The following is an 18,594-nucleotide window of genomic DNA, read 5'->3' on the forward strand; positions in this document are numbered from 1 at the left end:
GCGAAACCCAGCAGGAAATTATGCACAGCAATGTCCTCCAAACAGTCCTGGATTGAGTGACCCAATTTTTTTTGGAGGGATTATTACCTCCAGAAAGCAATCCGCCAATCAACTAACAACCAGGTTCCTACTTACTGTGTGTGGAGTAAGGACACTTACGCACCACCCGGGAATTGAACCTGGGTACTCTCAGTAAGTAAGTAGTAAGCATGCTAACCACTACACTACTTGAACCTTATGTTGGGATTTGGGCTCAAAGCCAAACTGACACTCGTATTTTTTGATTGAATGAAAACATGCAAAAATAAAGAAAATCTGTGTGCGCAGAGAGGAAGGATCAGAAGTAATAACATTATTAATATTTAGATTTTCAGATATTTTCAGATAATGCATATATAAAGCATTTCTGTCAGTGGAGCTTTGGATTGCTCAGTAACTCTCTATGAGTGGATGTAATCTTTACATTGAATGATATAGAACAATACTGCAAGGAAACAGGCCATTCAACTTGTCTGTATTGGTGTTCATACTCCACATGAGCCTCCACCCTTCTCTATTCCTTTTACTGATAATAATAATCTTTACATTTGTTATGGCACCTTTCATGTCAGAAGAACATCTCAGAGTGCTTCACAAGATTTATTGTAATATGTAATGACTATGTAATTTGTCTATTACCCCTCTATTTCCTTCTACCTCAAGTCAACATCAATTTCCTTTCAAATATGTTGATCGTGAAGAGCATTTTAAATGAGGTGATATTTTCAAGGTTATTCTGAGGACACTGTGCATTGGATTTTCCTTGCGCAAAGCATATTGGTCACTGAGTCCTTTTGTATCACTTGCAGATTGGAATTGATGGACCATAATTTCCTCAGATGTCTAAATGATAATACCTTGTTAAGAGCTACAGTACTAAATCGTGGGTTTGTGGCACTCAGGCACTCACACTGAGGCAAGGGGTTAGGCTGCCCTTCAGAGGAATGCTGCAGTTACTGCACTTTCATCTCCCGGCTGTCGACGTAACTTTCCTGTTTGTTTCAGATGACGGTGGAAGAAGTCATGACTACAACCGCGTACTTAGATCTGTTCCTACGCACTATATCAGAGCCGGCACTGCTGCAGACATTCCTCAGCTTCATCCTGCTACACGAGCATGAAAATGTCCAGCTCCTTGACACCCTCGTCTGCCGCATTAATACTCCATTTCGGGTGAGAATCTTACTACTTCAACCCACAATCCTCAATCCGCGGCTGTTTCTGGGACACTGCTGTGCGCAATTGGCTGCTGCGTTTTTCCCACAAAATATACAGTCAATTCACTTTACAATATATTCTGTGAAGTGCTTTGAGATGTCTCAAAGACGTCTTGAAGACGTGATGAGGCGCTATATTAAATGCAAGGATTATTATTATTGCTTCAACTTGTGTTGTGTTGTCTCTCACTGCAACTATTTGCCCTGTTACAATACAGTTGGTTGACGAGAACCTGCTTATACTGCAAAACAAAAACAAACCTTTCGGCCCATCAGATCTATGTTGGTGTTTTTTACCACACGAGCCACCTAATCAGATCCTGCTCCCCTCCTCAATCCCGTATTCTTTGATATTGCTGTTTTGCAAGCATCTATCTGATTCCCTTTTAAGAGTAATTTGTGGACTTCTAGAAATAAATTGCATAAAAAAACTTGTGCCTTGCACAAAACCCTGCACCAACTCGAATGCAAATGAGTGATTGAGGGAAAACTAAAATTCCCCATTTGTTCCATTAATGTAGTGCAGTACTGGAAAGTACCTAGTTTCTGCTGTCAGCTGATAGCAGCTGGGGGAGATTGTGAATGTTACAGTTAGCTTCTGTGTGTCCAGGCTGGGAATATGTAGGAGAGCGTAAATCCACTGGAATTCCTATTACTGAACTCCATACAGTAATTCCTGCTGGGAAATACGTGTGGGTGACCGTCCGACCAGACTTGTCTGATACATTCTTCGCCGGTCTCCCTAATTCCATTATCCATAAGTTCCTGACGATTGAAACCTCTGCTGCCCATTTCCTCACTCGCACCAAACTCTGCAGGCTCCAACAAACCAGTCCATACCAGGCTCCACTGTCTCCTAACAGATCAATTTCAGGGACCTTGCCCTCACCTGCAAATCCCTCCACACCCTAACAACTCCCTATCTCTCTGATCATCTTCTATCCCTCTGTTCATCTCACACCCTCTTGTTGGCCAGCTCAAGCCTGCTGCATATCCTCCTCCTCCATCAGTGACCAAGCCTCCAGTCACTATGCCATTAACCGCTGAACCCCTGGTTTGGATGCACTGATGTGAATGTGCATCTGTGACAGCATTGGTGTGGCTCCTCTCCCTCTGGTCCGCTGGCTCCAGCCTCCTGTTTGTCCCTTGTCCCCGCCACTCCACCATCGATGGCCTTGCCTTCAGCTACTACGTAGCAAAACTCTGGAATTCTCTCCCTTAATCCCTCTGCCTTTCCCCCTCCCTCCGCACTTTGAAATCCCACCTAAAGACCTTCCTCGTTGATCGCGGTTACGGTCAACTCCCCCCTTCCTCTCCCTCTGGCTCGGGGTCAGACTCTGCCACTGTCAAGCACTCCAGGACCCTAGCCTGCGTGAAGGGCGCTATATAAATGCAAATAGTTGTTGTTATGGTATAAAATTCACAAACTTAACCCTCACACTGGTGCAACCAATTCTCTGAATTGAAAGTCACTTATCTGGGTTATTCGGAGTGTAACTGCGCTGTCTGTCTGTGAAGAGATTGGGATGGCAATAAAATAAATTTGTCCCGAGGTAATGATCATCTGCATTTACTACATGTGCGTGCGTTCAATGTTATCACTGTAGATGTTACTCTCATGTGCCCCAGAAACCATTACCTTCTTGTTTAGTGGGTGTTGGTCCGTACAGGATCCACTGAACTCTAGTTTAGAGAAGTCTCGAGTACTTCCGCTGATCACAAATTGATTGTTTTTTAATTCCTCTGACAGTTGTGTGTTGTATCTTTGGCCCTGTTCAGAACTCTAATTGGCCTGCACTGTGAGGATGTAATGCTGCAGCTGATACTGAGGTAAGGATGAGGAGTGTTGATCATGTTGTTGAGTAATGAAACAGTTGTGGCTTTCCTGAATGATTTTGCAAGATACATTGATACACGTAGATGGGAAAGAGTGCTGAAAGGTCCAGAGACCCTTCAAGTTCACTCCCGGGAGAATCTGCCTCCATCTTCCCATTCCCCACTCCCACAATATAGTACACCTACACATCTCTCCTGGCGCTGACATATTCTGACGAAATGAACCATTGTATTTCTTCAAGACATAATTTCCTTGCTTCACTTTTTGTGGGCAAAACTTTCCATCACAAATTTTCTTTCTGCGTCTGTTTTCTGCTCTTATTTTCGTGTTGGTATTTTCAAGCGGTTTCTTAAACAAGCCCAGAAACCCGAGGGGAAATAGCTTTCATCTTTGGCAATGACGTAGCTTCTTTGCTTAGGTGAGTGAGATTGCAAAAGGTAGAAAGGCTAAAACAAATTAGGAGCAAAGAAGAGGAGAGAGAGTTGAACCAGCTTATGTACAAGCACTGCATTTTCCCCAGGTTTCAGAGCTACTTCACTGCAGCCTCTCTCACGTCAACTAATTCTAGGGCTTGGCTGTTCCAGGTACCTAATACCGTGCAATCATATGATGCTGAGCCAGAGGAGCGCAGTTAAGGAAAGGGACTGCTACTCTGTGTCTGCTGCCAAGCTGCTGGCCTTGACTCCAACCTGCTGTGATCCTGGCATATGTCTGGCCCAGAGAGGACAGGAGGACCAATACCAGCTGAGGTCAAAACTCCTGAATCCATCGCACACTGACACTGCAGGTATGATTCTTAAACAATAATGGTAATAATCCTTACATCTGCAGTGACTGACACAGACCATGTACCATACAAGAGAAGTCTTTAAACTGAACTCGATTGTGTGTGTGTGTGTTTGGCCGGGGAGGGGGGAGGGGGTTGTTGCATGTTCTGGCGTTCCCCTGAAAATATTCCAGGTGCTTAGATCAGGTGGAAGTACTGTTATATGAAAATTGGAGATCTGTAAAAGAGATTATTATAATAAATGGTGAAGGAGGGTGGTGATGTTTGCTGAAAAGGGTAGGTCACTCTCTCATTTTTAACTTGAAAGTGGCTTGCAAAATACAAATGTGGGTTGTATCAAATGGAATGAGGGATATCAAACTGCATACTATTACATGACTATAGAAGGACCGGGAGCAAGAACGCTGGCTGGTTTCTCCCTCCCTGTCCCAAGAAACCTGGTACCAATTTAACGTCCCCAGTCAGCTCCAGCTGAGACCAGGAGATTCAGGAAGGACTGGAATTGGAATTCGTGAGCTCCTGTTCCATAAGCTGCAGCTATCTCACTACACCCTCGGGGTTGCCCTGTTTACCTTGATTTTTATTCATCAGATCTTTGCTACACTTTAGAAGGGGTGTATTTCTTACGATAGGGGTCCACCGTGAGGATAGACAAGAACAACTTGGATTTATATAGTGCCCTCCACACCGGACAGCATCTCAGAGCGTTCACAGTAACAGATCCCAGGGCCGAGCCAGGGGGAGGGGAAGGAAGGTGATCAAAGGCGCGGTTGAAAAGAAAGGTCTTCAGCCAAGACCTGAAAATAGGAAGCGAGGGAGCGAGGCGAAGGGAGTGAGGAAGGGAGTTCCAGAGCCTCGGGGCTTAGTGGCTGAAGGCACGGCCGCCGATGGTAGAGCGGAGGATTCGGGGGACAAGGAGGAGGCCAGACCCGGTGGAGCAAAGGCAACGGGCACTGTTTTGAGGAGAGAGGAGGTCAGAGAGGTAGGGGGTGCGGAGGAGTGGAGGGATTTGAAGACAAGGGTGAGGATCAAGTCCTGGATGAGAGCTAACTTTCTACAGTTGAATGTCAACAAGACCGAGGTTCTCCTGATTGGCTCCCGTCAGCGCCTCCACACCTCAGGCACTGACAGCATCACCATCCAAGAATGCACACTCCACCTTACTCAGCCAGTCCAGAACCTTGGTGTCTTGTTTGACCCTCAACTATCCTTTCTACCATCCGTGCCATGAACCGCACTGCCTTCTCCCACCTCTGCAACATCGCCCGGCTCTCACACCGCAGGCCGCCGATACCCTCATACGCACATTCATAACATCCAGGTTCGACTGCACAAACTCCTTGTTTGTTGGCTTCCCCAACTCCTCCCTCCATAGGCTGCAGATCATCCAGAACTCTGCAGCCTGTGTACTCTCCCGCACCAGGCTCCAACCTCTTCCTTCCCTCCGCTCAGCGGGCTCCAGCCTGCTTCACGACCACCACCTCGCCCGCACGCCCCACTATTGGCAGGCGAGCCTTCAACTACTCTGCCCTCACCCTCTGGAACTCATCACGCAATCCCTCCAGCTCGCCCCCTCCTTTGCCTCCTTTAAAACCTGTCTCAAGACCCGCCTCAAGAACCTCTCCTTCGACCCTGCCTTCGGTCACCCTCCTTCCCCGCCTCCACCCTCCCCGAGCCCAATACCCAGCTCGAGTCCGAAACATTGATTGTCCAGTGCCTTGGGACGTCCTCCCAAAGTGAAAGGCGCTATACAAATATAATCTTCTTGTTGTTGATGTTATTGTATTGCCAATCACTGTCCTGCAGCTGTTTGCAAGGGGGCATGAGAGAGACACACAAGTTGTTGCCAGTTTGTTTCACTTGTTTTGCTGTTCTCCCTGTGGGCACAACTCAGTGCCACTGAATGTTTAGAATTCCAGTGGTTTGAAAGTATTGCTATAATTTTGCAACGGATTTGGGATTGTGTCAAAACTTCTGAAGACAAACTACACAATAGGCGTCCAAAGTGCGTGTCTTTTTCTCAATGGGAAAACTTGGTAAGGAATCTGAGTTGTGCAAGTGGAGTCTCATTCCAAAATACCAGCTCCCGCGGGACCTCAGCTTGGACACTATCTACCTCCAGAGCAGAGATCCTGTGGGTCGACGAGAATCCCTTCTGAGGAATGTCGTTCCAGAAATACCGCAGCTTAGATGATTACCACATGATGATTCAACATAAAGGACAGAGATTGAGAAATACTACTCTGGAGCATCACCTAATGGTCAGCACAAGAATAGAAGAACACTGAGAGCAGGTGCTCATCACCGTGGGCAAAGGAACGTGTGTGGCCCTGCGAGACCCAACTGAAGGAAGAGGGAATCAAATCTGTAACGTTTTCTTGTGAAACGAGAATAATGTTGCATTTGGTAGAATAAGATGCAAACTGTGCTCTTTATTATTGACGTGAAACCTTTTATATGTCAGCCTGACGCAGTGTTAGTAGCACTCTCGCCTTTGAGTCAGAAGGTTGTGGGTTCAAGCCCCACGTCAGGATTTGGAATCACATTGTCTAAGCTGACACTCCAATGCAGTCCTGGGGTGGGGGGGTTGCGTTGTCGGAGGTGAGACGTCCTTCTGTTGAGTCCCATCTTTAATATCCTTTTCAGGTACATGTTTAAAATCCCACGGCACTATTTGAAAGAGAAGGGAGTTTCTCCCAGTATCTTGGCCAACAATCCCCCGAATTAAATTGATCACTCACTCCATGGCTGCCTGTGAGAAAAGTCGTGCACAACCTGTTATTGCAACCTGTTACCGCGTCTCGCTCACAAAATACACAGTCAATCCACTTTATAGGGCAAAAACAGAGGTCGCGGGGAACACTCAGCAGGTCAGGCAGCATCGATGGAGAATGGAAAGTGAGTCAACATTTCAGGTCCACGACCCTTTGTCAGAACTGGGGCATGTTGGGAGGGAGAGACACACCTTTTCTCTCTCTGGTCTGCCTATTTTGTTGCAATTTCTCACCCCCACTCACCTGCCCCCCCACCCCATTTGTTTTGCATTATTAACTCTTTAACCCATCATCCCCTGTCCTCTATCCTATTTTCTCCTTTATCTTCCTTGCTCTGCCTCCCCCCTCTCTGTTAGCCCTAAAATGATGTGATAATATATCAAATGCAAAGATTGTTATTGATTATTATTACTCACCTCAGGCTGCGAGAAACAACTTGTCTGCGCAGAAAACACAGCGAACCAGCATGAAGACAGAAAACCATTGGACATCAGTTACCTGCAGTACTTGTGGGAGGCCCGGGTCAATATTACCACTTGTTTAAAGAGCTGCAGAGGCTGGTCTGCACCTTATGATGGTGAAAATCCAGAGGCTGAGACCACTGTCCCAGCGCTGCCAGTGGACACCAGCAAACCAGTCGCTCAAGTCCCCGGCAGACCCCAGCACAAAGCAGGGTCCAGGAGGCACAGACTTAAGATCAAGTCTCCGATGCAGCTGGACCTGGAATGGGACAACAGCTATGACACCGGAATGTCTCCAGGCTCGGATGATGACCTCCTGCAGCCTTATCTGCTCCAGGTGCCTGGGAGTGACGTACAATCTACAGAGCCACCAAGGCACATACAGGAGATGAGGAAAAATGCCATCTTGCTGGTTAAAGGGTCCTACATCGAGGAGTCGGACTTCCAGGATGACATCATGGTTTACAGGCTCTGTGCTGATAAAGATGCTCAGGACGGCGTTGAGTCGAATCCTCAAAAAGTCAAACCTTTATCTCCTGCGAGCGGCACGGGTCAGAAGGTGCCTGTTACGAATGGGCCCGTCAACAGGACGGTGCAGTGTGCCTCGGGCAGCACTGCCTCAGGGGAGCGTCTCACAGCGAGTGGCTGCTCTGAACAGGACGCAAAGACAGAGCAGTCAGGACTGAGAGAACAGAAACTGGAGGAAATGCAGCAACGGTCCGTACCCAGTGTGAACCAGCGAATCCTGAGCACGGGCGGCGACGATTTCCTCGCCCAGTTTCAGGATCTCCTCACAAAACCCAGCGCTAATCCCGGCGACACATTGATGATGAAGCTGACCTCATCAGATACCAACATTCCTATGGAAGAAGATGATGACTTTAGGAGCTTCTCCTTGGAGTCCCCATATCCAGAAAACGTTCCTTCTCCATTCGGCACTAAAGTCCACCTGATCTCCTCTGGAAATCCTGCTCGAGTCCACATAGGCCCATTTACAGGTATGTTGTCTCTTGGTTAGGAGAGAGTATTTCACACATTCAGTAGTTAGGATATGGAATGCCCTACCTGGAGTGGTAAGTGAGGCATAATCCATATTGGCCTTCAAGAGGGAACTAGATAAATACCTTAAAAAGAGATCACTTATGGGGACATGGGGAAAGGGCAGGTATAAGTGGGACTGAAAGGATTACTCTTGCGGGAGCTGGCAGAGACACTGTGGACCGAATGGTCTTTTTCTGTGCCTTAAATTTCTCTGGTTCAGCACTCGTCAAAGCCATGTTCATGCAGCAGGGTAAATGGTGAGTGTCTCCGACGTGCTGGTTTTGTCCCCTTGGATTCAGGTAGCAAGAGATGGTGGTCAAAATGGCTGATGTACAAACATATTATGGTGTTGTACACCATGGTTGTGCTATTTTGCTGTGTTGCGCTACATGCCTGCACTGCTCTGGGTGGCTGCCAGGCACCTGCCTTGCACTGGACGCCTACCTACAGCAAGGCAACTCTTGCCATATCCTTGTGAGCTGTTTGTGTGACATTGCCAGAGAACTGCTCATTGTTTCAGCCAGAGGGGTCTGCTACAAAAGTAAATTCCAGAAAGAGGAAGATGGGAAAATAATGATTATTTAAAAGGGGGGGAAAGAAAATGTCTCTGACGTCAAAATGCCTAGTGGCGCTCACTGTGTAGATCTGTGCATGTAGAATTAGCGTGAGCGAGGTGCTGGTGGGTGGATAGGGCACTGTAGTCAGCGTGAGTCACTACCTTTTGAAGAACTGGGAATCAGAAGGATATTTCAGAGAGCTGAACTCCTACTTGTTATGCTCTGTGGTCATATCTCAGCCGGGCAAAGCTATCTTGTGTTAACATGCTGTTCACATGGTGGACATTAGATGGCGCTCAATGACCCATTCCGTACTGATGTGGTAGGACTGATGTTTACAAAATTCAACCGTGAATTTTTGGCTCTCTGGTGCGTTATTATGACTAAGAACAGACAATCCTGTAGCCCTACACGCACTCTCGTTCCAACACTGAATAAAATACACAGCTGTTAATGTATCTCAATACTTCAAAGGTCTACAGTTGTGGCTCTACACACACACACATACATTCTACATTGATCTTTTAAGTGGGGTCTCCGTGGGTGACATGCCTGGCAATGGAATGACGGAATCGAGCCAACCCTCTGTGGCGGTATCGGTTCCCGAGCCAGATGGGTCCAGATTTCCCTTTTATTTCTTCTTTCTGCTCTGGATTTCCCCTTTTTTCCCTGTTTTCCTCTGGATTTCCCTTTTTTCCCTCCTCCTCTGGATTTTCCCTGTGTTCCGCTTTCTCCTCTGTATTTTCCCTGTTTTCCTTAGGATTTCCCTTCTTTCCCATGTTCTATGACTACTCTAACTCCCTGCTCACTGGACTCTTCCCTCCACGAACTGCAGATTACTCAGAACTCGTGTCCTCTCCCGCACCAAGCTCCAGAAGTTGATCACCTCCATCCTCGCCCAGTTCCACTGGCTCCCCATCCCCCCGAAGATCGAGTTTAAGATCCTCATCCTCACTTTGAAATCCATCCACGGTCTTGCCCACCCTTCTGTGACCTTTGAGCACCTTACCAACCCTACCTCGGCAGGCACTGATAGGAGATTCAGCCTTTCTGCACCCACTCTCTGGAACACCATCCCTGAGTCCCTTAACCTCACCCTTTCCCTCACCTCCTTCACGGACCATTTCAAGACCTTCCTCTTTGATTGCACCTTCAGTCATCTTCCCATTCCAAGCCTTGGCCCCTCACCCTCACAAATCCAATCCCCAGCTCAGGTTCAAATTCTCGACTGTTTGGCACTTTGGGACCTGCTCCTGAATGAAAGGCTCTATATAATTTTTTAAAACATATTTTTATTGTTTCAGAGTATTTAGTACTGTAGAATTAGTAGATCTAAAGTGGGTGAGAGGAATTATTTAAATTCTCTTTGAGTATTTAACCCAATGTACAAACGCCAACAAAGTCTTCTTTTGTAATAATATCACCAAAATGTGATTATCTAACCTAATCTAATTTGAAATGAATGCAAAACAATTACATTAGGGTAGATCACTCCAATGGGGAATTAACACAGCAGAGGCAGCATGGGCCAACAGTCCTCCTTCTATTCTATAATTAAAACTGTATTTTGACAAATCAGGGTGGTGATCACATAACTCTTCGCAGTATTATCTTCAAGTTATTTGGATGAATGGAAACACAAGTTGTGGCTCTACATCTATCTATCTATCTGCAAAAATGCCTTTATTTTCAATGAAATCAAATAGTTTCCAAACCATCGCTCTTATTTTTCATCAAACTACACAGGTTCACAAACCTGTCTTTCCATGCAGTAAATAGACTCCATTCTTCATAGACAACGTGCCTATTAAACTCTCGCGCAGGTTTTTTTTTAGACCAGCAGCTGTTTCTGGAGAAAAACTGTTAAGTTCACTGTTTTGGTCCTTACTCAGACCACACCTGAGACAACTAAGTGAGTTGTAGCACTAGCTTGCAAAAGATAGTGGTTTATGCTTATGACTAGTTGGTCGGGTCAGGGTTGTTAAGTGCAGAGTGGTTATATTGGCATAGCAGCAGACGTCTTGAATGAATGTATCCCAGTTGATGAGGAAAATATTTGATATACAAGTTTTGAAAGTTGACATAGAGTTGCCATTAGATACAATGAACAATTTCTTGCCCGCTCTTAACATGTTTCTAGGACTTTGATTCAGAGATCTATCAACCTAGCCCTATAGGAGTCGAGCAGTATTTCCTTTGTAGATGACAGAGCAAAAATCTTGAGGTTCAGACTTTTCTTTCTAGTCCCACAAATTACCTGGCACTGAATGCTTTATTTAAAAAAAATCTACTTTTCATTGATCACTTTTTTTACGAAGATGAAATACTGCGATCCTTTCTGAAAACTAAGTTCCACTACTTCATTTTGTTTGCAATTCAAATGAATACAGTAAATCAATGTCATCATACTTTTTGGGAGCTCTCCAAAAAGTAGATCAAATGTGGTGCTTTTTATGGCACATTTATATGAGCCAATCCTCCACAGTGGCATTTCATCGTTTGTCTGTTAAAGAGGGGGCCATAATCAATACATTTCTGTACCATACTGCATATTAAAGAGTCCAATAAAGGAATTTACTATATCTAGTGCTGGCAGTCAGCATGTTAAAGGCACCAGAAGCTAGAAATGCTGTTTATTTTCATTTGACTCATTTGACCTTTCTTTTTTCAGGACCATTTATCAGCGTTTTATTGTCGAAGTTGGAGAGGATGCCAGAAAACGAGTTGCATGTAAATTTGTTGCTGACAGGGATTGTTGCTCAGTTGGCTTGCTACCCACAGCCTCTCCTCCGGTCTTTCTTGCTCAACACCAACATGGTCTTTCAGCCCAGCGTACGCTCACTCTATCAGGTACATACCTCCAACAGCAAAGGAGGATGCAGAATTCAAGTAAATTGTGGAAATTTAAGAAACGTTTAAAAAAAACCCTCAGCATTTAACCTTAACTTATTTGTAACTATTTCCTTTACAATCCCAAATTTAAGATAATCATCAAATCTGTGTCTACTGGTTGGTGAGCCATTAAGTGAGGGAGATGAATTTAAGATCAGTATCAGTATGAACAATAAAAACAAATTACATTTGTACAGCGCTTTTCACGTCAGGAGGACGTCCCAAGGTGTTGGACAGGCAGGGATCCGCACACGAGCTGGTGGTATGGGATTAAGAGGGGTGGAGGCGAGGGGGTTAGGGATAGGAGGGTGACCGAAAGCACGGTCGAAGAAAACAAAATGCTATAAAATTCTTTGATTCATGCACTGTGAAACAAATCCTCCTCATTGGTTTCAAACACAGGGATGAAGACTGCCATTGAAAGGAATCCCATTCTTTGTGTCCTCTCTCTTTCCCATTTCCCCCCAGAAGTGATACTTAATGCATCACTGAAATACTGTACACTGTCCAGCGCCTTGGGACATCCTCCCGACGTGAAAGGCGCTAAAGAAATGTAATCATGTTGTTGTGTTATTGCTTAGTCCACGAGCATTGGCAACTCTGTGGCAACTTACCAACAACAACAACTTGCATTTATATAGCATTCTCCACGCCACATGGCATCCCAGAGTGTTTAACAATGATGATGCTTGATGCCGATCCAGGGAGAGGGGAAGTTGACCATAGGCACTGTCAAAGAGGAAGGTCTTCAGGCCAACCTGAAAATAGGAAAAGAGGGGGCAAGGTGGAGGAACTGAAGGAGGGAGTTCCATAGCTTTGTGGTGTAGTGGCTCGATGCATGGCCACCGATGGTGGAGTGGAGGATTTGTGGGACAGGGAGGAGGCTGGAGCCAGTAGAGCGGAGGCAGTGGGTAGTGCTGTGAGGAGAGAGGAGGTTGGAGAGATAGGGAGGTGCCAATGCATAGGGGGATTTAAATACTAGAATGAGGATCTTGAAGTCGATGCACTCTGTGACAGGGAGCCAATGGAGTTTGGCAAGGATTGAAGTAATCGGGCTTAGTGTAGGTTTAGTGTGGGTGAGAATGCGGGCGGCTGAGTTTTGGATTAATTAAATTTTGTGAATAGTGGAGGGGAGACCGGCGAGGAGGGTGTTTGTGTAGTCCAGCCGAGAGGTGACGAAGGCGTGGACAAGGGTTTCAGCAGCTTGTGGTGTGAGGTATTGTCGGAGACTGGCAATGTGGCGGAGATGGAGGAAGGCAGTCCTGGCCAGGGAACGCATTTTGGGGATGCAGGATAACTGGGGATCGAACCTGACTCCTAAGTTACGCATGGGTTCAGAGAGATTTAAGGATAGATCAGGTAGGTTGAAGAAGTCTGAACCGCAGGACAGAAGACTTTGATGGGAGCCAAAGAGTATAGCTTCTGTCTTGCTGACAGTTAACTGCAAGAAGTTTGCACTTATCCAGGCCAGACAAGCTGACAGAACATCAGAGGACTTGGGGTCGCAGCTGGAGGAGAAGTAGAGTTGAGTGTCAATCGCATACATGTGGAAGTTAACCCCGTGACTGTGGATAACATCACCAAGAGGGAGCATATAGATGAGGAATAGAAGGGGGCCAAGGATGGAGCCTTGGGGTACCCACAGGTGACTGGGTGGGGGCGAGAAAAAAACATTTGCGGAAATGTAGTGCTGGCGGTTTGTAAGGTAGGACTCGAACCAAGCAAGTGAGGTACGTACCACTGAGGTGAATGATGGAGGAGATGTGGAGGAGGATGGCGTGATCGACTGTGTTGAATGCGATGGAGAGGCCCAGGAGGATGAGAAGGCAGAGGGACCCCTGGTCATAGATAGAGAGGACATCATTTGTGACTTTCACAAGCGCTGTCTTTGTACTGTGGGGAGGGTGGAAACCGAAATGGAGGGGGTTGAGTAGGGAGTGGAGGGAGAGGTGTGCGCGAAGTTGGCAGCAATGCATTCCACAGCTTTGGCCAGGAAGGAGAGGTTTGAGATAGCGGGGTGGGGCACGAGGTTGGAGGGATTGGGTGTAGGTTTTTTAAGGAGGGGGACGATGACAGCAGTCTTGAGGGGGAATGGGACTGATCCTGAGGAGAGGGACTGGTTAATGGTGTCTGCCAGCAGTGAGCAGAGGAGGGGGAGCTGGGTGATCAGTAGTTGGGTGGGGAGGGGGTTGAGGCAGCAGGTGCTCGGTTTCATTAGGATGATGGAGGATGAGAGGGAGGAAGGAGAGATGGGGGCAAAGGAATGTAAGATAGGGGCCATGGTAGGAGCGGAGGAGGGGTGGGTGGAGGAGACAGAATGGGAGGGTGGGTAGTCGGGGACACGGGGCAGGGGGATGAGTCCATGACCTCTTCTCACTTGGCATTTGAGGTAATGATTGAGGGTGCTAGAGAGGGCACATGGAGGAGGTGGTGGGTGGTGGAGAATAGGATTTTGGAGATTTTGGAGTTAACGACTACTCATTCGTCATGGGTGAACCTCGACAGTCAGTATGGTCAGGCTGTTCTACCATCACAGTTTTGTTAGATAATCTTAGATACTTGCAGTGAGTTGACAAAGAGTATCAAACCAAGTTCAATCCTTCGCTTCCTTGATAATCTAAACACTCACTCTTTCCAGAAGGGGTTTCTTGGATTATGGTTAAGAATAGAGACCTGATGGTGTATTCAGGACACATTGCTGAATACAGTAAAGTGCTGAAATAGAATTTACACATTCAAAGCTTTGTAGAATGTGGTGTCCTGTCAGGAGAGCTGGACTTTGATATACTAGTATCTAAATGAAATCTTATTCATATTTCCTCTTAAATTATATTTTTAAAAAGTCTACAAATAACTAATATTATTAATAAGAAAAATTAATATAAACTTCAGGTGTGTTCACAGGCAAATGTCCTTTTCCTTTAAAACTTTGTACATGCTTAACGTTTCCCATCTTGCTGTACATCTCTTGATTAGATCCAGAATTCCACTGACTTCCTGAAGTTTATTAATATTATTATATTAATATGAAAAAATGTTTCAAACTAATTTTCTGATTTCTTACAGTCAGACTGTTTTATGGACTAATAGAGCACATGTTAGGTAAACCCATGCTTGATGTATTTCCATAGGTGCTGGGATCTGTGAAAAATAAAACAGAGCAGTTTGCTTCTACAAATGAAGACGTCTTAGTTCTCCTGCCCCAAGCTCGGGATTACTTACTCTCACGGGTGTCAACCTCCACTTCAGGCATGTTCATAGCCAAAGGTACCTTTTGTTTAAAACTTTTTATATGCTTAATGTTTCCCATCTTCCTTTACATATCTTGATTAGATCCTTAATTCCACTGACTTCCTGAAGTTTATTTTTTATTCTAAAGATCAAAAAGCAAAATTGGAAACCAAGACAGTACAAATGTAAAAACATACACGAAGACCCCTTAAGACCAAGCAAGACCTCCTTTTAAACAGATTTAATGAGTGTGCTAATAAATCTGCAGCAATTTTTTACAATAATTATGACACATTCTAGGCTGTAAATTCTGATTATTATGCCTAGCAATATCAGAATCATTTCCCGTTCCCTCCAGTGCAATAGCAATTATTATCTGGCATCAAAATTGCTGCTCAGAATCTTCATTAAAATTCCCCAAATACATTTAATTTTTCTGTTCATTATTCTTGTCCAGGTGTGCGTAACAGCTCTAGGAAATGGGTAAAGAAAATTCTATTTGGTACTCAATGTTGGCAATAACTACTATACCAGTAGCTCTGCCAAATGTGGTAGCCAATTGCGCACAGGATTTGGCTGCCGCATTTTGCCCACAAAATATACAGTCAACTCACTTAAGAGTATGTTCTGTGAAGCGTTTTGAACGTCTCGAAGATGTGTTAAGGCGCTATATCAAATGCAAGGATTAATATTATTAAATGACGGTGTTTGTAAAACTGAGCCATGGAGACCCAGAAGATCCCAATTCCATCAGTGATTTGTATAACGGGACTGCAAATAGCTTCTGTACTCTGACTGGGGAGAAAAATCATCAGTGTTCTGCTTCTGATTACTATCAGTAGTAAACTAAATATTGTATTACATAGAAATCAGAGGGCTGAAATCCCTCATGGGCTCAGCCTTAATAATAAAAATAATAATCCTTGCATTTGATATAGCGCCTTATCACATCTTTGAGACACATTCAGTCCCAATTTGGAAGTCAGTTTTTCCTAGTTCTTTTTATGTAATTTGTCATTTTCTGGTGTTGATCTCATTTCCACCAGCAACTAATTGCAGTGCCCAAAATTATTTCACATAAGGTTTGTATAACTTGTACAGAAGATCAAGATCAGTTTGGGCGAAATTGGAGGATTGCCTCTGAATAAACAGACAAGGTTTTAACCCACCGTGCCACCTCTACCCTCTCAAAAACATTTATAAATGTATTGAATTCAATTCAACAGCATTTGTTTTGTATTTAGACCATTTTTAAGATTTGAAAATTCTAGGTGATTGATAAAGTAAAAAGTTGCAACTTAAACTTAAGGTTCACAGGGTCATCTAGAACCTCCTCAGTTTGTTATGCCACCTGAAAATCATAGTCTTATAGATCCTTTCAAAGACCCACAATCCTAAAGTCTGGTTATCAGACCCAAATTTGGATTTTGGCATTTTAACCCTGATTTGATCAGACACTTGACTTGTGTGTAGTATACAACACATCACGGTATACTAGTAGCTGAGGTGAAATATAAGTTTAAAGGGACTTTGTCTGATAGATTTTTGGGGTGTTCATTTTGCACTTGGAGATTGAATGAATGAGGATGAACAAACAACAGCCTCAATTTAAATGTAATATGTGGAAGAAATGGAGCTAATTGGGAATTTGGAATTTATTCCAGATGTATAGTTTCCGAACAAAATGCAAATTGGCTTTTTTTCCCAGCCTCCTCTTAAATTTCTCTTGCAGAGAATAAGCACAGTCAACGTGCTGCTGAGAACGGACACAAGATCCTGAGTAGTCACCAAAATGCACTGCAGCCACTTTCAAGCAATCTACAACAGTCAGTGGCTCCTCCTCCCTCTCATGTGAAAAACACCATCCATGCAGCTGTCATCTTCACAGAATTTTTGAAGGAACTTGCAGCAATTGCACAGGAACATTCCATCTTATCTCACACACCACTAGAAGAATGTGAAGAATAACCGATCCTGCAATAGCAAACCTTAAGGAAATGTTTTTAATCTACAAATGTCCTAGTTTTTTTAAAAAGATTTTTTTAAACATATCCTTTTGCTAAGAAATACCTCTTAAATTCGTGAACAACATTTCCAAGCCTTAACTATAGTGGAAGAGGTGCTGAGAATGATATGGAGGAAAAATTGGAACTGTTTTCTCGAACGATAGTTCCATGATATGGAGTTGTTTTCTACAAATTACAAGTATTCTGTATTCAAGTTTGCTTTTTAATATGCAGCAGCCTTATTTTAGAATATGGAATTGAAACTATGCAAGCTGCAATGGATGTAAATTTTACAGAGGCAAAAATGTATTCATTCTTTAAATGGCAGAGGGTATTATATTATTTTATAGTAAATATGATTCTATGTTTATAGATTTGAGGTGTGAACATTTATAATGATGAAAAACAATCTATTTAAAAAAACTAACAATGATCCTGCAATGTTGCTCTGCAAGTGGTACCAAAGATGAAATGAGAGGATAACATTTCAGAACAAGACTTTGACATTGTGATAAGGAAAATAATCGTTCCACTTAAGTTAAATTTGTCTCGTCTTTTCTGACTTGACAAATTGTTCTCAAAACCCTAAATGTGTATTGGTGATAAGAGGATTTGAGTGTAATTGTTCAGCTACTTTAAAGCAGCAGATGTGGATTTGAAATAAGGTTTGCTCATTGTGGTGTAGCCTCAAGCACATTTTTATGCTCACAAGTAGATCTGTGTATTGTATTTATAGTAGGTTGTTGTTGATTTTTTTGGGGGGGAAAGAGAAACTCATAAATGGTCATTCATTGACTTCACTGTGTTAACCATTTGAGTGCTCAAATGTTGGGTCCTAACGCATACTTCCTGTTTTGCCACTTGTTCAAAACGTACAACTAGAATATCAAAAAATATACACGTGTATTTTGATTCATGAATGAAGTATATTAATTTGGCACTAAAATCCTATTCTACATCTCAAAGGGTCAATGGCATTCATAAGTAAATTGTAAACTTCTTTCTGAAGATAAGATGCCTAAAAAAGTAAAATACACACTAAACGTTGGCGGTAGTTTCTAAAATGTGTATCACTGTGGAAGCTGCCATTTATATCTGGAGGTTATCAAGGATCTCTTTACTAGGTCTGGGACAAGTTTTATTTTCAAGCACAAGTATCTTGTTTTGTTCCTCAACCTAAAGTTGGAGTTCAAAATTTTGGAAAAAAACTAGGCATTAAAGTTTTCCAAAAATGGTCATTGAATTGTTGAGTAATTTTATCAGCGTATAAATATGGTAAAAGGTTCCTACAGTACACCAATCATCAAATTGTAAAACACCCCCCACTTCTCCCCCATTTTACTCCTCAAGAGTCCCACAGGCACTAATCTGCATCTCACTCATGGTTACACATCTTATTTTGTTACATAATGCAAGATGAATTTAACTTATATAGCTATTGAGCAAATCAAAAGCATGATCTGCACGCACTGCAATCTATTTGTCTCGCATACATTTGTTCACTCCAGGGGCAACCATCATGAATGAATGCACCCGAATAGAAACTAACCAAACTGAAAAGACTTGGTTGCAGGATCAAAATCTGTCAATCCTACACTTAGCTATTCTAAAGCAACTGATTCCATTCTTAAAATGACATTTTCTCAAGTTGTATTAAAGTCAACATCAGTCTACTCCAGGTTGCTGAGCACACACCTGCTGATTTGCAAGAATTTGCACTACTTTTTAATTAAAGGTCAATGAAGAGAAGTC

General features: G+C 43.8%; 1 protein-coding gene across 2 annotated transcripts in view; it reads left to right on the top strand.

Annotated features, from left to right (window-relative positions):
• Positions 1–18,441, top strand: part of fhip1aa (FHF complex subunit HOOK interacting protein 1Aa) — a 68,025-nt gene extending 49,584 nt beyond the window's left edge. For both annotated transcript variants that reach the window (XM_007904017.2, XM_007904018.2), the window contains 7 exons: positions 1,045–1,212; positions 3,007–3,086; positions 3,678–3,880; positions 7,076–8,113; positions 11,385–11,563; positions 14,737–14,872; positions 16,569–18,441. In XM_007904017.2, the coding sequence (XP_007902208.2) occupies positions 1,045–1,212; positions 3,007–3,086; positions 3,678–3,880; positions 7,076–8,113; positions 11,385–11,563; positions 14,737–14,872; positions 16,569–16,804 (2,040 nt within the window). In that variant the 3' untranslated portion in view covers positions 16,805–18,441. The remainder of the gene's footprint in view (positions 1–1,044; positions 1,213–3,006; positions 3,087–3,677; positions 3,881–7,075; positions 8,114–11,384; positions 11,564–14,736; positions 14,873–16,568) is intronic.
• Positions 18,442–18,594: the final 153 nt, after the last annotated feature.

The sequence above is a fragment of the Callorhinchus milii genome, unplaced genomic scaffold (assembly GCF_018977255.1).
Source record: "Callorhinchus milii isolate IMCB2004 unplaced genomic scaffold, IMCB_Cmil_1.0 Scaffold1, whole genome shotgun sequence".
NCBI lineage: Eukaryota > Metazoa > Chordata > Chondrichthyes > Chimaeriformes > Callorhinchidae > Callorhinchus > Callorhinchus milii.